General features: G+C 52.4%; 4 protein-coding genes across 4 annotated transcripts; 2 read left to right on the top strand and 2 right to left on the bottom strand.

The window, feature by feature from the left end:
- Window positions 1-238: 238 nt before the first annotated feature.
- On the bottom strand, window positions 239-4,337 carry LOC34619377. The gene is made up of 10 exons (XM_026336394.1): window positions 4,264-4,337; window positions 3,060-4,120; window positions 2,789-2,934; window positions 2,404-2,495; window positions 2,080-2,164; window positions 1,690-1,797; window positions 1,390-1,464; window positions 1,083-1,148; window positions 591-773; window positions 239-382 (listed from the first exon to the last, which is right to left on the bottom strand). Exons 1-10 carry the CDS (start codon window positions 4,335-4,337, stop codon window positions 239-241), a joined length of 2,034 nt encoding a protein of 677 aa, XP_026192179.1.
- A 1,210-nt stretch (window positions 4,338-5,547) lies between these two features.
- LOC34619376 lies at window positions 5,548-9,197 on the top strand. Its single transcript, XM_026336395.1, has 9 exons — window positions 5,548-5,695; window positions 5,854-5,899; window positions 5,960-5,987; window positions 6,067-6,191; window positions 6,591-6,672; window positions 6,756-6,858; window positions 7,110-7,568; window positions 8,505-8,754; window positions 8,891-9,197. Exons 1-9 carry the CDS (start codon window positions 5,548-5,550, stop codon window positions 9,195-9,197), a joined length of 1,548 nt encoding a protein of 515 aa, XP_026192180.1.
- Window positions 9,198-11,954: 2,757 nt separating this feature from the next.
- On the bottom strand, window positions 11,955-14,003 carry LOC34619375 (very-long-chain (3R)-3-hydroxyacyl-CoA dehydratase hpo-8). The gene is made up of 5 exons (XM_026336396.1): window positions 13,772-14,003; window positions 13,438-13,728; window positions 12,971-13,121; window positions 12,503-12,612; window positions 11,955-12,226 (listed from the first exon to the last, which is right to left on the bottom strand). Exons 1-5 carry the CDS (start codon window positions 14,001-14,003, stop codon window positions 11,955-11,957), a joined length of 1,056 nt encoding a protein of 351 aa, XP_026192181.1.
- Window positions 14,004-14,774: 771 nt separating this feature from the next.
- LOC34623456 lies at window positions 14,775-22,970 on the top strand. Its single transcript, XM_026336398.1, has 13 exons — window positions 14,775-15,459; window positions 16,276-16,847; window positions 17,286-17,329; window positions 17,460-17,746; window positions 18,266-18,380; window positions 18,569-18,698; window positions 19,020-19,112; window positions 19,345-19,416; window positions 19,642-19,878; window positions 20,450-20,531; window positions 20,809-21,563; window positions 21,738-22,027; window positions 22,307-22,970. Exons 1-13 carry the CDS (start codon window positions 14,775-14,777, stop codon window positions 22,968-22,970), a joined length of 4,026 nt encoding a protein of 1,341 aa, XP_026192183.1.
- Window positions 22,971-23,830: the final 860 nt, after the last annotated feature.

A 23,830-nucleotide genomic window follows, 5' to 3' on the forward strand; every position in this document is an offset into this window, starting at 1 on the left:
AGGAGCGATTACGGCCAGTTGCTGGAAGCAAGTAGCTGGCCAGGTAATCCCACCTACTCTGGCATTAGCTCGGCAGGCGTATTTGCTATATACAACGCACCATTTCGTCTCAAATAAGAGGGGAGTCGGCTCGTCAGCTCGTTCTGAATGTACCTGCAACGACGCAGCCCGGAATACAATGTGAAAGGTTTCTTCATTAGCATACACTGCATCATATATAAAGCGTGCCTAGACGTGCTCAGCTCGCTGAACGTATGTACCTTTCCCTTGCTGCCTCAGTCTTTGCTTCCAAGAAGGGACGGAGAGGCAGAAGTATTAATTGCCACCCCTCGTCCCGCAAATGCCTGTGCCTCTGTTCTCCAAAAGTCCTTTGGGAGAATTGCTGGTAATTCAGAAGCCACAGACAATGACATGAAAAATCTTGACTCATAGTGAACAGAAATACAACGCAGCATGAGAAGTTTAGCCGCATCTGGACAAACAACACCGAGTATATGGCAATGTTGGTGTGAAGGGGATTCAACGACTGATAGAGAGATCACAAAACAATCATTAGGATTACGGTTCTGTAAACGGGAGTGTATGCGTACGTTCCAAGGGGGAAAGAGTAGCCATGGGGTATCCCATTCGACCGCAACTCTGCTCAGAGGGTCTGAGAGTTCCAGCAAGAATGGACCGTAGAGGGAAGGGTGCAGGTAATAGAGAGCAGAGGCGACTCGCAAAAGAGGCGCATTCACATGCTGTTGCTCCAATGGAGGAGCAAAGCTGCTCAACTGAGGAGAAACCGCAGAGAGGCAAAGACATATGGGGCTAGGAGAAGGCGTACAAAGAACGCACGATACGATAAATTTGGGTAATCGCGAGAGGAAAGACGAACTCCAACTGAAGAGAAAGGCACCTTCATTTGAATTGTTCCCTGGCAGATAATGATAAAATGATGATGACAAGCCACTGCAATAGAAGGGGCCAGGACGACAAGTCAAAGCCACTCAATTCAATTTCCCTATATAAACATTATAAGACCTTCTGTAATGAAGCGGACAGACAAACCAAGTCGTGCATTGTCCGAGGCGTCAGCTTACCTTTAACTTGGCATGCCGCACTTTGTCTAGAAACGAACGAATGGGAGGACTCAAGTTCTCAAACAGCTGCGAAGAACGAAAGCGGAAATTATTTGCTGTGGCCTTCTGCTGAGATCACTGATTACTGAAATCCCTGTTATCTTTCTGTAAGCCTGCGTGATAGTGTCTACACTTCATCTCGGTCCTTCGATTCAGCCTGTTCCCGATTGTCTAGGTTATTCCTCTACGTATACTGCTCTCCATCCGATCATTTCTGTATCAGTGCATCAATGAGTCATGTCCAGTCGAAATTTTCACCATTTTTTACCTGTTGGTGGCCATGACGGATTTGCATCTCCATTCTCTTCAGAGGCAACAAGACTTTATTGACTTTATGCAATACCTCCCTCTCTGCAGGTCCCTAAAGAGGAAGAGAGACACCACACCTGCAGCGCAAGCACTGCTCTCTGGTCTGGCCTGTGCGGACTCATGAAAGGAGAAAGTGGTGGCTTCCTACAATTCCAAACACCAACGCCGGAAAGACAGCTTGCTAGTAAAGCTCACTAAAACTTATTGCCCGTGGCTAGCCACTTAGCCGCCTAAACGGTTAGTCGGCTCGCTGGCTTACAACGCAGGCTGTATGCCATGATGGTAGAGATTCATCAAAACTGGATGATAGAGGAACCGGATACGACGTTGGGGCATTGGTTCTTATTAGGCCTTTCAAAAGCGCTACCTGCACCCATCGCACGCGCAGACTTGATGAACCCTACATTGCAACTGCTAAGCTGTACAGTATAGAATCTCAGAATCCTAGTTCTACCGCTCCTGGAGGCGCTGTGTAAATCATACTGCACCAGCTAACGCCGCAGCCGAATTTGCCGCTTCAAAAGTGAAGGCCGCAGCAACGACTGCGTCATGCACCGCTTTTAGGGACCCTTCATGCGCCTGTGTGTGTTTGGAGCTGCTGTTGCTGCTATGGCTAGCTTCCTCCCCTGCTTAGTCTTGAAAGCCTTACTACATTCACGGGCGTCAAGAGGCCGTACGAAAGCAATGGCTCTCCCAGTGTAACAAGCAGTGTGCTCTCTGACAGGCCCCTGAATCTGCAACACCACACGCACTTTTTGCTTCCAAGAGTCATCGAACAATCTCTGGTGCCAAACACGTCCTCTGGTCCGCATGCACACATGCATGCAAAAACGAACAAGAGGGGATCGATGGTCACCTGACATGCAGTCAATAGCAATCAGGAGGAGTACTAAAACGCTAGTTGGAGGGAATACTTGGAAACGAATCCTACACAGACGGCCCATAGAAATGGGTAAGTGATGGACGAATATACCTCTTCCCTGCAATGACGTTCAGTTTGGCCAAGTTACTCGAGCTTTCAAAGATTTTCAATTTAACGAGAGATGGAATCAGAGTCCCTATACTCTGCAAAAGCAGTACAACACACATCTGGAAGTCTTATGGACGTATTCATTTTCTTAAGTAGTACTTGCTGCATTCATGCTGTTCGGTGAAAATAATGTAGTATATCGACATCGCAGTAAAGTTCACAGCATACCGCGAATCGGTGTGTGCGGCCGTACAGCACGCAGCATCCCCCAGAGCTAAGTGGTTAGCTGCAGCGACTATGGGCAAGGCACAGACCAAACATCGGAAAACAAACTTCCTACTACAATTCTAAAAGGGTCTACGCGAGAAATGCGCCCTTCGCGTCGTACTTCTGCTGGTAGGAAGGCGAGGTTCTTGACCAGATGCTGCGCTAGAGAAACTATGAAATCCTGACCGACGTTTTCTGCGGAAGAAACGCTAGACTGGAAAATGCGGAAGACGTGCCAAGGCCGAAGGCTGTTTAACCTGCTAAGGACTGCGCAAGCAAGCAGCAGGGATCACAGCGCACTTTTTAAATGAAGCTGCGCGCGTTGAGTCAGTGTTCGGTTGCACAAGCTAGAGTGCATGTACAGCACCTATCTCGCCAGTCGTTGGCCTCACCTTCGGAGCAGACAAACTCTACAAATCCAACGCTTTCATGGAATCCACCCTTCAAAGTAGCGTAGATGACTCTTGAGAGGCAGTCCCCATGAAGCAGGTGAATGTGTGTAGCGACGTGCCTCTGCAGCTCTGCAAAGGCAGCGCCACACTCCGCCTTAGCCACCCACCAGCCGCTACCTTCTCCCACGGCCTCTCTTTCTGAGGCGAATGCACAGCCAGTGGCGTGCCTCCTTGATACGGCGTCGATGATTCTATTTGCATATGCAAGGCCTTGGCAAGCCCGCGTGATTTCCATGGGGTCAAGTTCGAGGATTCGCCTTCTGAGGCTCCTGAAGAGCGCCCTCCACTGTTCTGGCGGGAGTATGCGCACATCTGAATCTTCGTTTCCCGCTAAATGGTTCATCGGTGCACTTGCCAGGATGCAGGCCCTTCCGAGCACGTAGAGCAACTGCTGGGTTGAGAGGTCATCAGGTGTAACGACAGCCAGCTCTGCATCCTCCATGGACTGAAAAAGTGTTTTGCGCCGCCGCTTGTCTTTCCTCGTCGTTTCCGCATTACCAACAGCACACGTTCCTGCCCTCATATTGCCTTTTTGGACGCAATATCCTGTACCAAGAGCTGAAGACTGCGACGTGGCGGCAGCCGTCTTCCTGGCTTCACTGCTGCGATTTTTCCGGCGTAACGCCTCTCTTACCGACTCCACACTGTACTCGACGAACATCCCGGCACCTTCAGAGCCGTCAGCGACGGGGTAAGCGCCGTCAGCAGCCGGCTCATCTGCGTCATTAGACGAAGTGCTTTGGGCTGGAATTGGTGAGGAAGATACAGAAAAGCTTGAGCCGAAGGATGATTCAAAGAAGCCGGCAGTGCCCCGTTTCTTCCTTGACCCCGGGAACACGGGAACAGGCTCCTCTCTGGGAGCAGGTGGCGTGAAAGTCTGGCTGGAAAACACAGACTGCGGTGGTGCAACCTGTTTGTGTGGAGCCCTGTCAAAAAGCAAAAGTACTGGGGGCCCCCTGCTGGCGAAGCTGGAGGAGCCTGTCAAGCGGTGGCAGTCTGTCCTTTTCAGATTCCCCAGTGAGGGAAGGCCATGGAGCCGCCTGCCGCCAAGATGCTGTACACGGCCTACGCAGAGGCCAGCAGCTGCGGAGCCCAGATGCCGCACGAGGGCCCCTTGATGCTGCTGCATGATTTGCATCCTCACATTTGTGCCAGGCCTTCTAAATTGTTTCTCGTAACCCCGAAGGACGAACAAACGACGCGGGAAACTCGCACCATTGGCAGAACAACGTACTGCCGTTACACCACCGCCCTGGCATTAGTGGCTTTCGGAGAAGTGGTGCGATGATACGCGGTAATACTAAGCATGTTCAGAGGGGCTGAAATCAGATTTCTGTGGATCATGGGTTCCTCGTGCCGCGCGGGTTACAGACTTCATGCGCAGCGTAGCCTTCGGTGATCACGGGGGGCCTCGTACACCTGCGGGACCCTGTCGATGCCATCCCATGAGCACTCCTCCGCTTCGCGGCGGTATATCAAATGAACAGTTGACTGTGTTTAAAATTCATAATAAGATTGATCACGGTGATCCAATGAGCCTTCCTGACTTTTTGCGAAGAAAGAGACTTCAAGCACTCTACACCCAGCCGTTCACATTTAGGCAGTGACCCCTCTATTCAGAGCGTTACACCTAGAATCAGCTTAAATTCAAATAGGGATAGCTACAGCCTTACACAGTGGACTGGAAATACATGAGGAAATAGGCGAGTTTTCCCGTTACCGATTGGAGTGACACAAGTTTACGCCAGGCGCTGCGCTGCGTGTCGACACTGCTGCAGAACAGTGGAAACACGAAGCCACCAGATATGCTTGGATGGAGGGGATTAGGTATGAGTGATAATGAAACAAAGGCAAGACATTTTTTCACACGCAGGCGCTTTCGCCCTTCCGCATGAACTGTATATACAACCCAGCGCATCAAATACATTTCAGATCAGAGAGTTGAGGGCCTTTTTGTCCGGGAAGCCTCGCCTGTTCCTGTAGATATTAATGCAAATGAAGCTACTTATAGGCGCACTTGCCTACTATGCTGGAGGGAAGTCTGTGGACGCCATCCTTGCAAGAGGATGGCTTCCTAGTGAGCCGCCACCGAGCACAGCAAAGCTCGAGCAGGAAGTCGAGTCATTAGTAAGAGAAATCACGACTCTCTTCTGGGCTTTGAATTTTATTCATGCGCCTTTAGAGTTCCTCGGAGTTGTTTTTGCACAGCTTCGAGAATACCATTCATAAAATGCCACTAGCAGAGCAACAGGTTGGTACCAAAACTTCTGCTGTGGAACCGACAAAGATGCACATACTTGAACATAGAAACTTGAGTCTTCGATCTTCCAAAAAGCAGAAGAAGAGGTAATTCAAAAGCAAGCAGCTTTCCAGCATTTTTTTTCATGGCATCTGGATGCCTTCGACATGGATCTGCAGATGGAAAAAGATGCAAAGGAAGCGCAAGGCTGCGTGCGTGACTACTCGTACGCTGCCTAATACAGAGCAATTCCCTTGTAACCCATGCAAACGCTACGCTTTCCACAGGGCTGCATGCCCTCTGTCGTGGCTTCCAAGATCAAATCAAGAAACGTCCAGCATGTACTGCGACGCACCCAAGTAAGAACTGCAAACTCTCGAGTTCTGTCCCACATTGCAGCACATCTGGATGCCCAATACAGAGACTATAAAGGCTCGTCATTGGATTTTTTGCCACTCTTTAACAGTGCACACATACCGCACCACTCGTAAACAGGCTACTGCGAAACATCCAAGTCCTTCGAGTTCTATACGGAAGACGCGTAAGCATCAGCCTTGGCAACAGCTCGTGCATTCCATATATTTCAACCGTTGTTATGCAGGAAGGAGGACTGGGCAAAGTCCTGCGATGTAAGGCTTTTTTCGTGAATGCCTTCAATCGATTCAACATGCTCAGTGCATCTCTTCTGGGATGTGGGTGTCTTGACAGGTGCAGTGGCCCTGCAGGGGAGATGACGCACACTCCTGTCCCACAGGAACGCGCGACTTCGCACTGCCTTGTCCTGAAGGATTTGCAGTGCGAGAAGACGGGGAAACTTGTGAAGCCGGTCAGTTGTGGATACCCCTTGCCTCTTGCTAGGGATGTAAAGAGCTCTCTCAGTTCCAGGACAGTATGCAGGAATGTGCCCTCTAGTGGCGAATTTCGGCGGCTTTAGCGATGCAGCGAAACGTGCATGGAGCGTACGTGCGACGCCACTTTTTTTTGAATCCTTCATCACCATTCTGTGCATACTAACACTTCTCTCCTCCCTGTCCCTTACAAGGCAACATGTGGAGCGTTTTGGCCATGTACTGAGGACTGCGTGGTAAGAAAGATTTAATAATAACGCAGGGAAACCAAGCAGAAATCTTTATCTCGGTGTGTAGTCTGCGTATAATGCAGTGTGTCCAAGCGGTTGGTGCGGTGCTCCGTGTGTCATCCTGCAATGTTTTTGTTTACCATACAGTTTACAGGAGACGTGAGGGATCTTCATGGTGCATTGCTCCACCTGCGTATACTGAAACGGCTCGATGTGATGCCCGTTGGAACTTCAAGGTATGAAGCGGTGGCTCCTCCCAAATGTGCATGCATCATCTGCTTCGCCTCTCCTTGGCAACATGCTCTTATTTGGTTTGCAGTATTTCACGAAGGAGATGAAGCGCGCATTCGAGGTGGCTTGCCAGGCCCGCTTCCCGTGCGAAAATACGTGCGAGAAGGAATATACTGCTCCTTGTCCTGAAGGTTAGGCTGCGTGGGTGTGCGGTGTCTCGGCAGCAACAAAAGCAACGTCTGGCGTTTGGCTGTGTTCTACAGGCTGGGTGACGCGAGGAAAAAGCTGCAATGCGCCGGAGGGGTCGTCGGCATGCGGGATCAACATGGTGTCTTTCGCGCTGATGTCCCTAGCTGAGAAGAAGAACTTTGAAAGGTGCAGGAGGCTGCGTTTTTTGACTGGTGCTGCTGCCCATTGGTATTTGTATCTTTTGGATGTACAGGGAATGCGACGTCAGTTGGCCTTGCAGAGGTGAGGTTTACCCGCGCTAATAGGTTTCCAATTTCGCCTTCGCACTGCTGCGAATACTCAGCTGTGGATGCATGCCAGAGGGACTGGAGTCTCCCCTGTCCTGAAGGTACATCGAGCCGAAAGGCAACAAGCCCCCAGAGCTGCACTCGCTTTTCACGGCCTGCAAACAGGTTGGAACGTAATTCCTGCCCCTGGGAAGACGCTTCAGCAGATGCTGATGGAAGGCAACTGGTTGGTAAGGCGCGTGTTTTTGCGCCCTTCTTGCTCGCCAGTCAAGCCCTAGGACGCTCGTTTTTTAACGCCACAACGCACTTCAGGGTGCTGTGTGCGAACCCCCCCCTGGTGAAGCCTTGCCGAAATGCGGAGGCACTAAGGCCTTTTTATCGGAGTCCGACAAAAGAAAATGGGCCTCTATGTGCGACAAGACGTGGTTAGTGGGGATGACATTTGCTGGTTTCTATGCGCATGCAGAACATCGTATCGTATCGTACCGCCGCGCGGTCTTTTGTTGTTGCAGGCCCTGCATCCAGCCTCAGCTCCTGTACGTCCCATTTTGCGGCATTTCTAAGTGATGAAGATAACTGTGCAAGAACAGAAGCGGGCAAGGCGGAGCAGAGGTCAAAAGAGTCGCACGTGAGCTGCCTCAGAACTTCTCATGCCGTTTCCTCTTCACTTCCCCACTGTGCCTTCCCTCTTGCAGTTCTGGCACCAGGGCCGCGGTAGGCGCACGAGACTCTCCCTAATTTTTTTTCGAGTCATCACTTTTCGCACTCCTACAATTCTCGCAACTCACGCAAGGCCTCCATCCCGCGTCATCGACGCTCGGTAACCCACGCGGCAGAGCATCTTCCTCCATTTGGTATCCTGTTCATTCTGCGCCTTTCTTGCAGAGAGATCGGGAAGCACGGCCCTGTCCACGACCGTAAGAACACGCTTTCATCTGGGCATGCCCCTCAAAGTCCTCCATCCATCTCTCACTGCTCCCGCTGTATTTGCTGCCTTCAGGCACCGGCGAGGTGTGGCCCCGCCGTTCTAAGAGCATACTCCCTTTTACCCGAATTGTTGGAGCCGAAAAGAAAAAGGAAGTACCGAAGAAGCTCCCGGCAGTCGAGCAACGCATTATCCAAGAGTCTGAAGCGCAGGCAGTAAGATTGCAAACGCAACGCTGGGGAGTTGCGCCGAACGAACGCCCTTCCGCTCTCTCCCTTCCGATTCATATTTTGCTCATATTTCGTATTTCTGTTTCAGCGCCAAATGCTGCCCTCTGAAAAGGCACACTCAGGTAGGCATCACGCCCCCTGACTCCTGCACCTCCAATAGCTCCGTGCTAAATGTGCATTCGCCCCTTTGCTTTTGCGCTGCGCAGCTCACAGAGGATATTACGGGGGTCTGGCTGTCGGATTTCACCTCATCGGTAATTGGAAAGGTGTTTGCAGTGTCTACGTTGACACAGTCGCTCATGCCTCTTTGTGCACTCTTCAGGCTCTTCTACATGAGCCAGAAGCGGCAATTCCTCAACGCAACATGATACTTTATGAACTGTTTCAGTCTATCGTGCCGCTACGCTACGCCAGCATGTGCACTGCCCAACTCGAAATAGGTCACGAGATAGGAGAGTGAAAAAAACACACTTAATTATGGAGCATGTCCCAAGGGTGTCACATTTCCGTTAAAGGCGTTTCTTCGCCCGGCAGCTGAATTAAGAAATGTTGGAGGCAGATAGCAAGGTGCCTTTCTGTGCACTCACGCTAGTCTTAAACTAGGGTGCTGCTTTTTCATGAATACATGGGAGAACACTGCGAGTCCGGCATCAAACGTGGCCTCGTTTCTGTCTCTCTCTGCCCCCAATGTAGTCTTTAACTCTAAAGCAAGCCACAAGGTTATGAAGAAAAAAGATGAATTCGAGGATGGAACCTGCAGGGGTAATGGCAAAGAGCGACGGTACACCAAAAGAAACAGGCTCGCTTACACTGTGTCCGGAGGACATCAACCCTCAGCGAATGGTTTGGCACACATAAAAGCGTTGCGTCACACGATAGCTAAAGCAGATAAGGCATAATACAGCTTACGTCTACTGTTACTAGGGAGTTGTCATGGTATGAAGTGATTTCTCCTACAGCTCAAGTGCAAATGCCACGTCTAAGCAGAGGCGGAACTTAGGCAGAAGCTGTATTGCCGAAGAAAAATAAATTTCTGCGTTAATCATGTGGGTGCACGATGTCCCTACAAGCCTGCGCATTGCTGCTCCTGCAGGAAAGCGCAGCATTTGCCACTTTCGGTATTTTTTCCTGTTGTCCTCCCTCCCCTTTTGTACTCTCGTTCACATGCTTACATTTTTCAAGTGTCTCGGGTGCCGAAGGTAATGATCAAATTTTTAAAAAGAGGAGTATATGCTGATAAAGAAATCCCCTTTTTGCGTCTCATTAACGCAGTTCGTCCGCCTCTGCGTAGCCGCCGAACTACGAGTGCTCGATACAACGGGGGAAGCTCGGAGATTATAAACCTGTTTTCATGCCATTTGGTGGGTCCATCAGGGCCTTTGATAAAAAGCACATGTTTTTGCTTCTGGAAAAGCTGAAAATAATAACCAGTCACAAAGGATAGAGAATGGGCAGCAACGTAGAGAGCTACACGGAGACATCCCAGTACTTTAGTTGCACCCAGCAAGCACAAATGACCGGAATATTCAATACAAGAAAATGCGTTTAAGAAGCTGCTTTGCACAGTCCCGTCAGCACGGCCGTTTAGGCTCCAGGTGGTTTCGAATCGCGGATTCAGATGGACTATGTGCTTGTAGGGGCTGTAGGGAGAAATGATTGGATCGTCAGAGCTGCTTTGGTGTTAGGTCATTTCTGGTTGCTGTTAAAAGAAGAGGGCGTGGAGGAAGCCTTTGTTGGTCTTTCTATAGGGGCATGATGGTAGTCTCTTTCCTTCCTTCGAAGCAGCCTTCAAAGGTTACTACCCCTTTCGGTGTTGCATTGGGGAATGGCATAAGCCACCTTATCGACATAAGCATTAGAGGCTTCATATTCAGCTTCGATTTCAGTCACTGCTCAAGTAATCATTTCGTTCACATCTATCTACTCTTGATCAAATCTGAAGGTACACAAAAATGCACCTGTCTGCCGTGGTTCAGTGGCACACATACTAAGGATAAGCAGCAGTCAAGCAAGTGTTGCTGCTTATCGCTGTGTTCGCAATATGCGGGGTTACTGGCTTGCACCTAGTGGAAGAGTATTTCTAGCGTTACTATGCTTGTGCGAGTTCGTGGGCCTTCCTGCTCGTTTGCAAGACAACTTAACCACACATTTACAGCGCAAGCTAATGGCGATCACGCAGTGTTGCATAATCACTGCAAAAGCCAACCCGCCATGGACAGTGTCCTCTTGAGCAGGTGGTGGATCAGAGGTGCCAGAAAGATTGACGCACTTGCGGTGATCCTTTCAAGGTCTGCCTCCTTTGGCAGGTGAAACAAGGAGAGCTGTGATTGGTTTATTGGTGAGCTCAAAATATAATAGACGCAAGGAGAATTTCTCTAGACAAATGATTATCTGAGCTAAAAGTCACTGTCACAATGCCACACTGCAGCTGATTGTGACCCAGCGGTATTGCGTTGTCCGCCCGCGATAGTCTACGCAAATCACTCCCCTTCGTGCTTTCCGAGCTCGCGTCTAATGCCAGGTATGTCCCTTCTTCCTGTTTGTTGTGGCATTTTGCGTTGAGATCTTCACATTAGCGAGCGCCTCTCTAGCGATGTGAAGTCGTGGAAAAAGCGGTAAACCCCTATGAGTACTCTAGACACGAAAGTACAATAACAGACATTATAGTGCGCACTCATTTTACGAGTGCCGGACCTGGAAGAGCAAAGTGGACAATATGCATGCGGTCAGAGGCGTCGTTACGTGATGCCACGAAACTATCCGTTCTAATGCCTAGGTACCCGCTAACGTCCCGGCGGCCATACGTATCTATCATGCCATATGGAACTAGCCAGCAATTGACAACCAGCCGTCCATCATAAACTCCGTGGCATCAGGGGTCCTTGGAGGCCGCCTCAATGTGGTTGCAGTGTGCATGCACGGACCACTGGGGTCCAGAAATTTCCGAAAGCTAAGAAACATAGACTATAGCGTTATTATGGAAAAGGTGAAGTGGGAAGCAGCTCAAAGTCGTGGTGCACTAGGCATTTGCAATGAACTGAAGCACTGCTCTCGTGTTTTGGCCGCTTTAACGACAGAAAAAACGGCAAAATATCACTCAAGGCGCTGGCGAGACATTATATGTGCTGTATTACCTACACTTCTTACCATCCTATCCTTGGCTTCCTCCCTTCGTACTCGCATTCTCCCTCTCGACCGCAACGCGGCTTTCCAAACACATCAAATAATGGAAATGTGGAGAGAGAGAAGAAGAATTATATTTTTGTGGATAGCGCCTGTTGTCAGCGTGAGACCCGTGAAACTTCCAGGGCAGCTAACTAAAGGCCACAATGCAAGGAAAGAGGACACGCGGAGAAGTGCGTGCAACCAGCGCAGCACAGACTGGGGGGGGCCTCCGTATAATAGGGGTCAGAAGAGCAACACATTAGGGGAGTCTCTTTAAGGTCTTGTCTGCTATTTTGGCAGCTCATTACGAGCAGGCACGGCATAAAAACGATAGAAAGAAACAGTGCGACAGGAGACCTCCGGTTTGGGAGGAAAAAGGCCTTTGGCGGTAGCTGCAGCTGGCCATAGCTCCTTGTCGAATAGAAACGCCGCGGCCCTCGTGGCCTTTTCTGTCTCTCTCGATCTGCTGAGCTCCGTGTTATGGTTATCTTTCATTTATCCTTTTTTGCAGCCGTATCTTGTCCTGCATCGTACAGGTATTTTCTTCTCTGTTTCAGCATGTGATTGTACAGCTGCACGCTGCCCGGGACGTACAAGCAAAGGAGAATGATATACGCCCAATAGAGACTCAACTGAAAGTTCAGTTTGTTTGGCATCGGAGTGGGAAATTGTGCGAATGCGGGGGAGGAGCGCAGGACCGAAAGGCTTGAGCACATGCAGACGACTTCGCTGGCAATGCCGATAGGATAAAGAACTGTGAAGCCTGCAGGCAGAACGCAGCCAAGATGCCAGACGAACAAAACGGTAAGGGGGGAGGCAGTCAAAGATGGGCTCAGCACGCCCAAGAGAACGCAGCACAAAGGAGCCACGGGTATACAACGTCAAGACTGCCCACAATGAGCATTCAAGGAACGCTGCGATGACGCCGATAGAATGCTACGCCATAGAAACGCGACGACACTAAAGACACAGGACTCTACAGACGACCGCCCCGAGACGCCGCGCTTTTAAAGGGAGGACCGCAGGTCAAATTTCTTACCAGAGTATCGCAGCCACTTGAGTAGAAATGGCACTTCCCGAGGGGAAGCCTCTGACCCTAGTAGCAAATCAATCAACATAAGCAGCTGCTGCACGGCGAAGAATGGAAACCTGCACATACACATATATATATATACACGCATACATGCACATACACACATATACACACATACATACACACACATACACATATGTGTCCCTACAAGATGTCGGAGGCTGAGGGAGATTCGACGATAAAGAAACCGGAAGAAGAAGAGATTTTTCACAGCATTGGCCGCCTCATACAGGAGAACAACTCGCAGGGCAGTGCAAGAAGACAACGGCCTGCGCCCTTCTGTCCATGCAGCACTTCACTTGACTGGGTAAATAGAACAGTATCCGGGGAGCAAGAGCACAAGGGGCACTGCCTCTGCACACTGAACACGACGGCGCGTCTCGAAAAGAAGGCCGTGTGTAGCGCTCGTCTTACCGCAGCAGCTCGGCGCAACTCCATGCTGCAACGCAGGTAAGGAGAGCCACGCTATTGCGAGAGGCAGGGACCAAGGAGAAGAGGAGCCAGACGAGCTGCAGGCGCGAGAATACTTGCATGAAGGTGGTTGTCACGCTGCTTCTAACAAGGCCTGCACAGGCGGTCGAACATCGGAGACACAAGCGGGGGCATGCACGCGCGCGGTGTGAACGGGCGGCCTTTTCTTGGGTAAAGAGGCAGAACATTCTGAGGGATTTGTAACGCGACGCCTTTCTGCAAGGATCTGATTGTGAGCGTGAAAGAAAGAGATTTCGGGAGTCCATAGCCAGAGAGGGGCATAGTGAAAGGAAGGGTTTGTGCAGATGCAGAGGCGGCGTAAAAGGGGAGGGAGGGCTAATGCTTCCTTTTGAAGCTTTCCACGCGCTTCCGCTTCCCTCGCACACGTGCCACACAGACAGACGAGTTACCTAGCAGGGAGTGCCCGATCTCCAGAATGGCGAGGCTCTGGGCAAAGAAGAGGGGGTGTTCAAGCTCCGGCCACGCATTGGCGAAGAAGGCGCCAGGCAAGCTGTGCTGCACGAAGTGCCGGATCAACGCGAGAAACACCACGCCCCAGGCGTAGGTGCACAGAAGGTTGAATCCCAGCATGTACAGACATCCCAAGACATTCCTTGTGCTTGAATTCTTCCCAGGCAGGGCGCCAGTCCGAGCGCTTGTGGCTTCCATCTCACCCGATGCGCAACCTGCCATTTGTGGGACTGCCCGGGGGCAAAAAAACAGGAGGAATACAAACAAGCGAGCTATATAATGGGGCTTTCTCTTCGTCTCGGTTCCCAGGCCGCAGAGCGACAGACACAGGAACAACGTATTCGCACGGCCCACCCGGAAAGAGGGTGTACTGATCACGGTTTGCAGCCAGAACCCCTAAAGAACCGAAGGGTTTTAACGGAAACAGTGTGCTGCTGCCCACAGAACTTGGGCTGCCACTGCTGGCCTCACACTTCGCGCATGCTGGAGAAAATCTGCTGCACATTCAGCGACCGTTCGGCTTCCGCCTGTTTACCGCGGAAATCTGTCTAGCTAGTTCGATAAACTGTAGATAAAAACCCAAAAGAACCCTGTACAAGTGCTTGCTTTCATGAGAATCACGAATCCGAGTTGTTTTGGAGGCAGAATCGGTCACAAAAGCGAACGACCCATCCATCGCCCCAGTCGTAAACACCCGCCCCCCGGTAGAAGCTTCTATGCGGTAGTCGTTAGAGAAGGCGTTCCCCTAGATCCTTCATCTTATTTCCCTAATCTCCTTTTGAGCTTGCAGCAGCTATTGTTTGTTGTCTTCTTCGTGTGTGTTTACCCGCCTGCACTTCCTCCTTGGCCTCCGCCAGCCTAAGAACTCACTATTTATAAGAGTCGTGCCGCAACTGCCACCCCCACCCGCGCTTCCGCCGCTTCACCTCGCTAAAAAGGGGGGACGAGCAGAGGGCGTGCCAATACCCTTCACATTGCATGGGACGAACGCCTCTCTGCGTCCTGTTCTCAGCCTGGAGGTGCAGCACATACAGCTCCCATTCCAGACTGCACTGCATCCCTTCTTCCCTAGCATCTCCTTAGCACCACCACTGGCCGCAGCAACATCTCACACTATGCCAACAAGCTGCAGGAGGCCCTCAGAACTTCATGAGATATACGCACAGGCAAACCTGTAAAGGCATCTCTCACCCCCTGAATGCACTCCTCTCCACTCTCCCCGTCCTCGGAAAGGGACGCGAGGACCAGTGAGCCATGTCACGAGCATGCGGCTCCAATGAGTTCTCATTCTTTTGAGTTGTCAGATCCCGCCTCGGGAGCTCCGGCAACACCAGAAGGCGGGGAGGCTGCCGAGGGGAACGGTGATGATCTGCAATGCAGCGCTTACAAGAACCCCAGACGCACGACACCCTCGCCGCCTTCGGAAGCCCATACAAAAGTGGCAGGGGATGCAGCCTTCATCCCCGAGGACTCGATTCTTGTCTTCTTCCCCGATGATCTGAATGCCTCTGGATGCGCCTTGCGCTGTGAAAGAAAACAACAGGCAACGCGCTATCAAAAAGAAAGCAAAGTGACTTTTTACGGACCTTTAAATGAACCCCCGACCGTTATAAGAGAACTTGAAGCTTCAGCCGCAAACGCCGAAGCGGGGGAAGGCCTTTCTTGTCTGCCTAGGCAAATGGAAAACTTTCTGGATTGTTCCAACTCCTGCCCGCATGCTGAATCTAGAGCTCAACACCAGATCGAACAAAAGGCTTTACCGGATCGGGTGCACAGTGCGATGGCCGCTTCCCCGGCAACTTTCCGTAAGACACAGTCCCCTAGGGGTTCTAGCAGTCCACCTGAAGCATCTGTAGCTACGCATGCAGCACCTACTGACGCACATCAAGCATCTAAAGCTGTCCATACAACCCTTACAGAAGCACCCACAGACGAATCTGCAGCTGATCGGCAAGCATCTTGTGCTACAGCTCTTGCAGCACCTGTAGATGCACAGGAAGCATCTACAGCTGCACAGGAAGCATCTACAGCTGCACAGGAAGCATCTACTGTCACACAGGAAGCATCTACTGTCACACAGGAAGCATCTACAGCTGCACAGGAAGCATCTACAGCTGCACAGGAAGCACTGACAGCTGCACAGGAAGCATCTACAGCTGCACAGGAAGCATCTACAGCAGCACAGGAAGCATCTACAGCTGCACAGGAAGCATCTACAGTCACACAGGAAGCATCTACAGTCACACAGGAATCATCTACAGCAGCACAGGAAGCATCTACAGCTGCACAGGAAGCATCTACAGTCACACAGGAAGCATCTACAGCTGCACAAAAACCACCTTCAGCTGCACAGGAAGCATCTACAGCTGCACAAAAACCACCTTCAGCTGCACAAAAACCGCCATCAGCTGCACAGGAAGCATCTACAGCTGCACAGGAAGCATATACAGCTGCACAAAAACCACCTTCAGCTGCACAGGAAGCATCTACAGTCACACAGGAAGCATCTACAGCTGCACAAAAACCACCTTCAGCTGCACAGGAAGCATCTACAGTCACACAGGAAGCATCTACAGCTGCACAAAAACCACCATCAGCTGCACAGGAAGCATCTACAGTCACACAGGAAGCATCTACAGCAGCACAGGAAGCATCTACAGCTGCACAAAAGCCACCATCAGCTGCACAGGAAGCATCTACAGCTGCACAAAAACCACCTTCAGCTGCACAAAAACCACCTTCAGCTGCACAAAAACCGCCATCAGCTGCACAGGAAGCACCTACAGCTGCAGCTCTAAGCGTTGCAGCCATTGGTGGGGAGTCAGCATGCGAAAAGGATCTTGCGGTAGAGGTGGCGAAGTTGAGGGCATTGGTTGCGAGGCTGCGGGCAGAGAACGAGCAGCTGCAACAAGCGGCTTTAAGCCATGGACGATCGTGCAGCGCCAACGACTCGGCTCGTTGTGCATGTTCAGTTGTAGTTGGAGGGAAAGGCAGCGGCGGTTCGGAAGTCCAGGGAATTCCCTCTCTTCACAGGCCGTGTGCCAGTGTCGCATCATGTCCAGTTGGGCGGAAGGAAGGAGGCACTGAGGCTTCCAGCGAGGAGGCCTCAGTGCGGAGGCGCGGTGCTGCCCCCGGGGCCCCTCCAAGTGGAAAGGGGCCCCCCGGGAGGCCTCCCGGGGGGCCCCCCAGCCGCGCGGAAGGCGCTGCTGGGGGGGGCCCCTTGGGCCCCCTGGGGAGGAGCGGCGCTGCCTGCCTGCTGTGGGGGCTCTGTCCTCCGGAGAAGCCTCTGAGTTCGCTGCGCCGCTGCTGCGTTGACCACTTGCTGCTGGGGGGCAGCTGCCTTGCGGAGGAGGAGATCCTTGCAGGCAGCGGGGGCAGTAGCGGCGTGCTGACGCGCGCGAGCGACGCGCTGCTGGATGTGTCGTGGCTTCTGACCATGGAAGCGGAGGTTAAGAAGACTCTGGGGGGCCCCCTTGGTGGAGTTATTGAAGGCCACGCCGCTGCCGTCGCCTCGAGGGACAGAAGCGCTGCACAGGCGCTCCTAGAGTCCGTGGTCAAGGAGATCGGCTTCTCTGGTGAGAAAACACGAACACTTGCGTGCTTGCATGCATGCGGTCATCTGCTATGCATGCATACAGTTGGTACTGCGTATCGAGGAGATGCTGTGCGAAAGAACCACGCTACCAACCAACCAACCGAGCACAAAGGCAGGAAGGAACCTTCGGGGTGTCTCAAAGCTCGGCGCGGCCTCTCAGGCATTTTTGTTTTTGCAAGGCCTTCCATTCAGTGTATTATTGGGGTGGACCGAAGAGGCTGGGGAGAGGGATTCTTGCATATATATATATATGTATGTATATATACAGATGTATATATATGTGTGTATGTGTATATATATGTGTATATATATATATATGTGTGTGTATGTATATATATGTGTGTATGTATATATATATATATACAGCCGTGGAGTGCATTGCCTAGGGTGTCGTGTGGGGTGCTGCTCGCTTGCAGTGTTGGAAATGCGGGAAGAGGGGCAGGAGGCCTACACAGTCGCTCAGGATCCGCGGCTCATTGGATGGTTTTCGAGGCCTCAAAAATCTTCAGGCGGCACCTGTCTGGAGGCGAAGACTCCTGGCAATGGCAGGATAGCGGCAGGGGGGGCTATTGTCAAAGAGCACTCGAAGGGGAGTTTGCCGCCTCAGTCGAAGGAAGCAGCGTCGCTACCTCCCTCCCTCAGAAAGAGCATCAGTAAGTTAATTGATTGGTCATGGACTGCACAACACCCTCCCGCAATCTCTCTTGTTATGCATGTCCTAACGCCTTTCCTAAAGGATGGGCATCGAGACGCCCAGAGAAGAGAGCGGCCCTCTAATTGACGTCACCGACATATTAGCACATAGAGCAGTTAGTTCTTCTCCGCGAGGAGAAAGGGGGAAGAGAGGAGACAGAGACACACAGAGAGAGAGAGCTGTACGTTGTTAGAGAACGTCCCACGCGGCCCCTATTTTTTCTTCTTCAAGAAGGAAGGAAGGCATCGCTTAGTGTTTTTCTAGATGCTGCTGAACACCCCCTTCGCTGCAGAACCTCAGTGCTGGGCATCCACGTCGAACGTCTGTGCAAACTGTTTTGCTTTTCCTGAGATCTTGATTTTCTTTTTTCCTGCATAGGGAAGGGGAAGCCGCTCGACTAGCTGGCGTGCCTGTGCTGCCGGGGCTGCTTGCACTCTTACGCTTTGTGTTGGTGGTAGTATGTGGAAACCTTCTCTAGGCATCTCGCTCTCTGCGTTGCGTCGCGGCTGCACCGATCGCCGCAATTTCTTGAAGCGGCTGCAGTCCGATATCCTCCAATGCTCCCTCAGCACGTCTGCCATCGAGCTGCTGCTGTAAGGACTTTTGTGTGCCTCCCTCGTTTCTTCTTTTAGTCGCCTCACGGGTTCGCCTGAGCCACGCGCCCGGCACCAAAAGAAAAACAGACTTTGCGCATAGAACGGCGTGCAGCAAGGGAGTGGAGAGTGGGAAAAGAAGAGACAAGGCCGTGCTATAGGGGTTCTATTTGTTGCTGTGGACGTAGGGAGTTGGTGCCGGCCATGCATCTGGCCAGCGACAGACGGCAGCTGTGGATGGATGCGCGGGAGATGCTCTCGAGACACCGCGAGCGCTCCACACGGCCCCTCGATGATGATGAAGCCTTCACCAGTTTTGTAAAATAACACAATCATGGGAGACAGACAGGATGAGGGCCAGGCCGCGTTTCAGGGCTGCAGAATTCCTTTGATTTATTTTGTTTGGCTATCCTCTTTGTCCCTCGTGCGAAAACTTGAGCGGCTTCGCTCGCAACACACTCTCTAATCGTCCGGGCGTCGCCACATCCATCTTGAATAGATATATATACTTTTCCCTCCATCCCACTTCTATCCATTTTTCATGAAAAAGAGGGGCGAAGAAGCGCCTATAAAGCTTTCCGGACATAAATATAAATATATATGTATTGATATGTGTGTATGCCTGTGCGTGCACCTCAGGTACTTGAATTTGGATCTTTGCATCAACGCCTCGAGCTGCTGCTCTTTATGAACCGCAAAAACCTAGAGACGCATATTTCTTTGCTTCTGGCGGTATGTATATGTATGTGTATGTTGCATCCATGAATGCCGTATTTATGTATGTATGTATGTGCATCGTATGTAGGTCCTATGTATGTCGAGTGTATGTCGTAGGCATGCGGTATGTGTAGGCGTATCGTAGTGTTACGAGCGCTACACCGTGTGCAGGTATACGGCAACGGCGGTTCCCCCACCCAGCCCTTGCATTTTGCCTGCGTTTTGGGATGCTGTCCCTCCTTCTCAGCAAGCGCAGGTGAAGCTTGACTGTCTCGCAATGTTACGTCACCGTGCCGGACGGCTCGCTCGATGTGTCCAAGTAAGAAGCTTCCTTATTGACCCTCTTTCTGCCGCAGCCTAGCCATTCGCCTTCTCCCTTTTACGCACTTCTTAACTCCGACATGCGCTGCTTCGGCGCCTTGAAAAGTACCGCGGCTCCATGATCTTCTGCTGCGGAGAGATGGTGGGGAAGAAGAAGCTGCCGCCAAGATGCTGCATTTGGGGTCTGTGTGTCGTGCCCCTTTATTGCATGCGTTCTGATTAGGTTGCCGCTACGGCCGCAGCAGTCGTCAGCGGCATTCGGCCCCCCACCCCACGCCACCCCCCCGAAAATGCTGAAGCAAAGGCCCAAGACTCTGCTAAAGAAAACAAGGCACCTACTTCTGCTGCTGCGGCGCATCGAGAAGAGACTGAGGGAGATTTCAGGCAACAAACAGCAGCTAAATCTCACACTGCGACCGAAGATCCCCCGAAGTTCAGGTGGCCGTTGCTTTTTGAAATGGTGCGAATGCAAAACGAAACGCACTCCGTTCCCAGAACACGGCTGTCTGGAATGGCGCCGCGTCCCTGTATCGATCCATACATCCGTATTATTTTCGGTGGACATCTTTCGCCTCCCATGTGTGGGAGAAACAGCGGCTAGCGGCACGTCGTTGAGCCAATCCAGGCCAAAAGGCGACGAGGGGCTGAGGTCAAGGTGGCGCTGGTGCCTGAAATACATGCTTGACGTAACTGTGGAAAGGAGGCTTGCAACGCAACGGCACTCTTAAGGTTCCGCATCGTTGCTTAAGTCTATCCTCTACTTTTTACATGCTGCATTTGAGTTACGCCTGCTCCACCTCCTAGGCTCTTGACCCTTTAAATTTATATACATATGTATAAATATATAATTATATATTTCGACGTGTATATGCGCTGCCCACCGGATCGTCCCCTCCGTTACGCCGTGCCGTTTTTCTTCCATCCGGCGTTTTACACGCTTGGTGCTTCTTTGCAACAAGCTTCAGGACGTTCAAGGCCGTTCAACATTTCCGTAAGTATGACCCTACATGTGTGTTTTGCTGTCGCTTCAGGTGGAAAAACACTGCAGCTTCGCGGCGGATGGCTCTTCGGATCGGTCTCGCTCCCTCCTGGAGGTTTTAGCGCCACACATCGGTGCGTTAGCATCCTAAAGTGTGCTTGCTTGCCATTTTCAGATGTTGCCTGTGGCAAATGAGACATACATTACGATTTCACGCGGCGCTGTTGGGAGTGTGCTAGGCGCTCTTCCCCTTGAGAGCACGACCCGAACAGAGACCTTTGCTAGGCCTTCCCCCTCCTCCTCTGCCCTTCCCTTGCTAACGGCATTGTGTCTTCCCTCCGTCTGAATCCTTTGAAAGGCTCTTCGCGCGGCAACGGCCGCTTGCGTTCGCTCTTCTGACTGCCGCGACAGGCAAACCCTTGGACGCCTCCGAACTCGCGTTACTGAAGAGGGCAGCACAGAAACCTTTGGCGGCTCTGCTGGAGCAGCAGGCGTCCCTCGTTCGCGTCCTCCTGTTGCTGCATCGCGCCGCCTCTTTGGCGGCGTCCCCTGGATTTCGTGATGCAGCAGGAAGAAAGCAGGAGGCTGCTGAAGAAAAGAACCCGCGAGGGAACCCTGTGCGCGCTGTGGCAGTCCGGCTGTTGCAGTGCTGCCGATGCAGCTGGGACGACGACGCGCCTTCTTGTCTGGAGGAGAGAGAGGGAGAACTGCAGCAGCAGCAGAAGAAGAAGTCGGAGGGGATGGCGTCGCAAGAGGAGACGGCAGATTTGCTTCTTTCCGTCATTCCGAAGCTGCTGGTGAGCCTCAAAGAAAGGTTGGAGACCTTATCGCGTCTCGTGGCGCAACTTCTTCGAGAGTACGCAGCGTTTGTGTGCTGGATGGGAGACAGCGAGTCTTTCCTGCCTATCGAAGGGCTGCTGCCAAGCAAAACGGACTGCAAGCATCCCTCACCAGGCGGCCTCCAGAGCCCCCCTTTGCCCTCCTTCCTTGCCGCAGTCATCCTCCCGAGTGTGCAGGAGGTGCAGCAGCAGGCGCCGTCAAAACTTGGACCGGGGAAGGTTCCTCCGAAAATGGACGCCTTTGAGCGCTTAAGCGCGTTCTTAGAGAAGGTGTCGCACCACCACACAGAGCCGCTAGCCGCCAGCTGTTCATCCCGGAAGCTTTTGGTAAGAGGCCCCACATTAAGTAGGGCCTGGAAGCGGCGAATCTCCACCAAGTGTGTTGCGCCTGCTTCTCACTTGAGCAGGAACACTATTTCTGACTAGAGCGCTGCTAGACATGCACGGATAATGCGCAGACAGCACGAGGGAGAGTGTGATGTGCGTTTGGAGGCGGTGCAGTGGGAACGGCGATGCGGCAGCAGTGGCAGCAGGTCAGGAAGCCCCTCGTCCTCGAGTTCTTCCTCGCTGCCTCTCCCATCTCCTGGATCGTCTCCCGAAAGCAAGAAGCACCCAAAGATGAGTCGACAGAAAGGCTTTTTGGCCATGAAGGGGCAGGCGGATCCTCAGCCGCTGCGCGTCCAGTGGCAAAGAGAGAGCTCTGCGCTGTTGCCTGGCAATGCTGGTGGACTGACACCCGGGAATCTCAGAGGACTCCTTCTTTCAAGGGACGTTGCGGCGTCACGCCAGCAGCGAAGCCATCTGGAGATCCTTCCAGCACCCCATTCAGCACCTGCAAGTACCACCAACAACTCAGCTGCCACTCCGAAAGCCCTCTCGACTCCCCGCGACGTCCGCCTACGCTCCATGCACCGACTGCTACCTGGAGGAGAATCGGCAGCAGCAGCGGTTCCTTGCTCGAGCAGCGCCTCCCCTCAACAGGCTGCTCGTGCAAACGCAGATGCGCATGCAGAAACATTCACAAAGTGCATGCGCATAGGCGGCGAAGTGAAGGCCAGCAAACCGAGGAGCTGGGAACTCGAGATCACCGCTAAGAGGCTGCGGAAGGTGCTGCGTTCGCAAGGGGCCGAGGAAAAGCAGCCTGCACCTTCCGCGGCGTGTAATTTTGAGGGAGGAGCCAATGCCACCATCCCCTGGAGTACACCACTCATGGCACAACGCCTAAACAGCAATGCGCAAGGTGGGGGGGCGACCCCTGCGTTGCCACTACCTCTGTCCGGAGAGCGAAGCTTTCCAGAGGCTGCAAGAAAAATCCACGTGCCTGCAGAACAGGAATCCAAGCAGAGGAGCTTCTCGCTCGCCAGCAACCCCTCGGAGTTTTGCAGAGGCAGCTTCGCATCCGTCTTTTGCTCTGCAAGTGAAAACGCCTTTGGTAAGGAGGCAACAGCGCTGGCAGCCTGCCTGCCTGCCGCTGCCGCCTTGTCCATGGGTGGCCCACCCCATGCACGCGTTCTCCTTCACCCTCCACGAATGAGTTTGACGATGTCTCCGAACATGCCTTTGCCCTCTGCCACTTGTCTGTCTCTATGCACTTCTTGCAGCCTCTGCAGTTCGCGTAGTACCCCTCAAATCAGTCCCAGAGGCCGCTGGCGCCTCTGGAGGGCCGGATCCTCCTCCCCCTTCAGCACTCCGAGAGCCGTCTCTGCATCGCCATGTCCAAAGAGGGGACACTGAAGGCGAGGAGGCGGCAAGCCAAGGCGCGCTGGCCTCCTTGAGTCGCCCTTGAGAATACAAGGGGGACGAAGAAGGGAAAGGGGGAGGACGCAGGGGGGGGGGCGGATAAGGGCCAGAAGAAGCCACGAAATCCCGAAAGTACTACACCACAGGGGTAGCGAGGTATCGCCGATTTTTTGATGTGCTGCTAGGGCAGCTGGCTATCACTCCCTCTAAGACTGCGCAGCAATTAGTGAGCCATCCAGCGTTCCAAAGCTGCACTGTGCTCCTAGCACACTCGATGCCTCAAAGAGCTACCAAAGCGTTGTCTACAAGGCGTGCGGCCGAGGCCTGTGAGACGGCTCTTCCGTACGATAGATTTAGAGCCAAAATATCGTTCGAAAGCGAATGCTCCGGCTTGCTCGAAATCCAAGCAAGCCCAAGTATTCGCAGCGTGTACTGCTCTCTGCTAGCTGCTCACCAGAACGGTGCTTACAGCACACAGAAGGCCCAATATTCTTCCCCTAAATGGAGAAGAGTGTTGAGCTTTGTTTCAGGAGTCATTCTGGTTATCTACAGGCCTACCTGCCTGCTACTACATATAAAGAGATTCCCTAAGGATGCATGTGCCAGCCCAGTGTCAGCGCTTAAGGCTCCCAAAACACACACACATAGACACACACGCACACTCCGCAGCCTGCAATTCTAGGCCCTTAATTACAGCAAAGGCTTGTAGTAGAGATGCCCCCCGGGGAAGTGCCTTCTGTTACCCTCGCCGTAGGGCTAAGACGGGCGAAAGGCGAATTTGTCACCTTGTCGCAACAGTCTCAGCTGGTCTCGGCAGTTTACTCCTGCAACCTTTCGATGTATATTATTACTCG

The sequence above is a fragment of the Cyclospora cayetanensis genome, unplaced genomic scaffold (genome assembly GCF_002999335.1).
Source record: "Cyclospora cayetanensis isolate NF1_C8 unplaced genomic scaffold, CcayRef3 CcayRef3_contig_125, whole genome shotgun sequence".
NCBI classification, from domain to species: domain Eukaryota; phylum Apicomplexa; class Conoidasida; order Eucoccidiorida; family Eimeriidae; genus Cyclospora; species Cyclospora cayetanensis.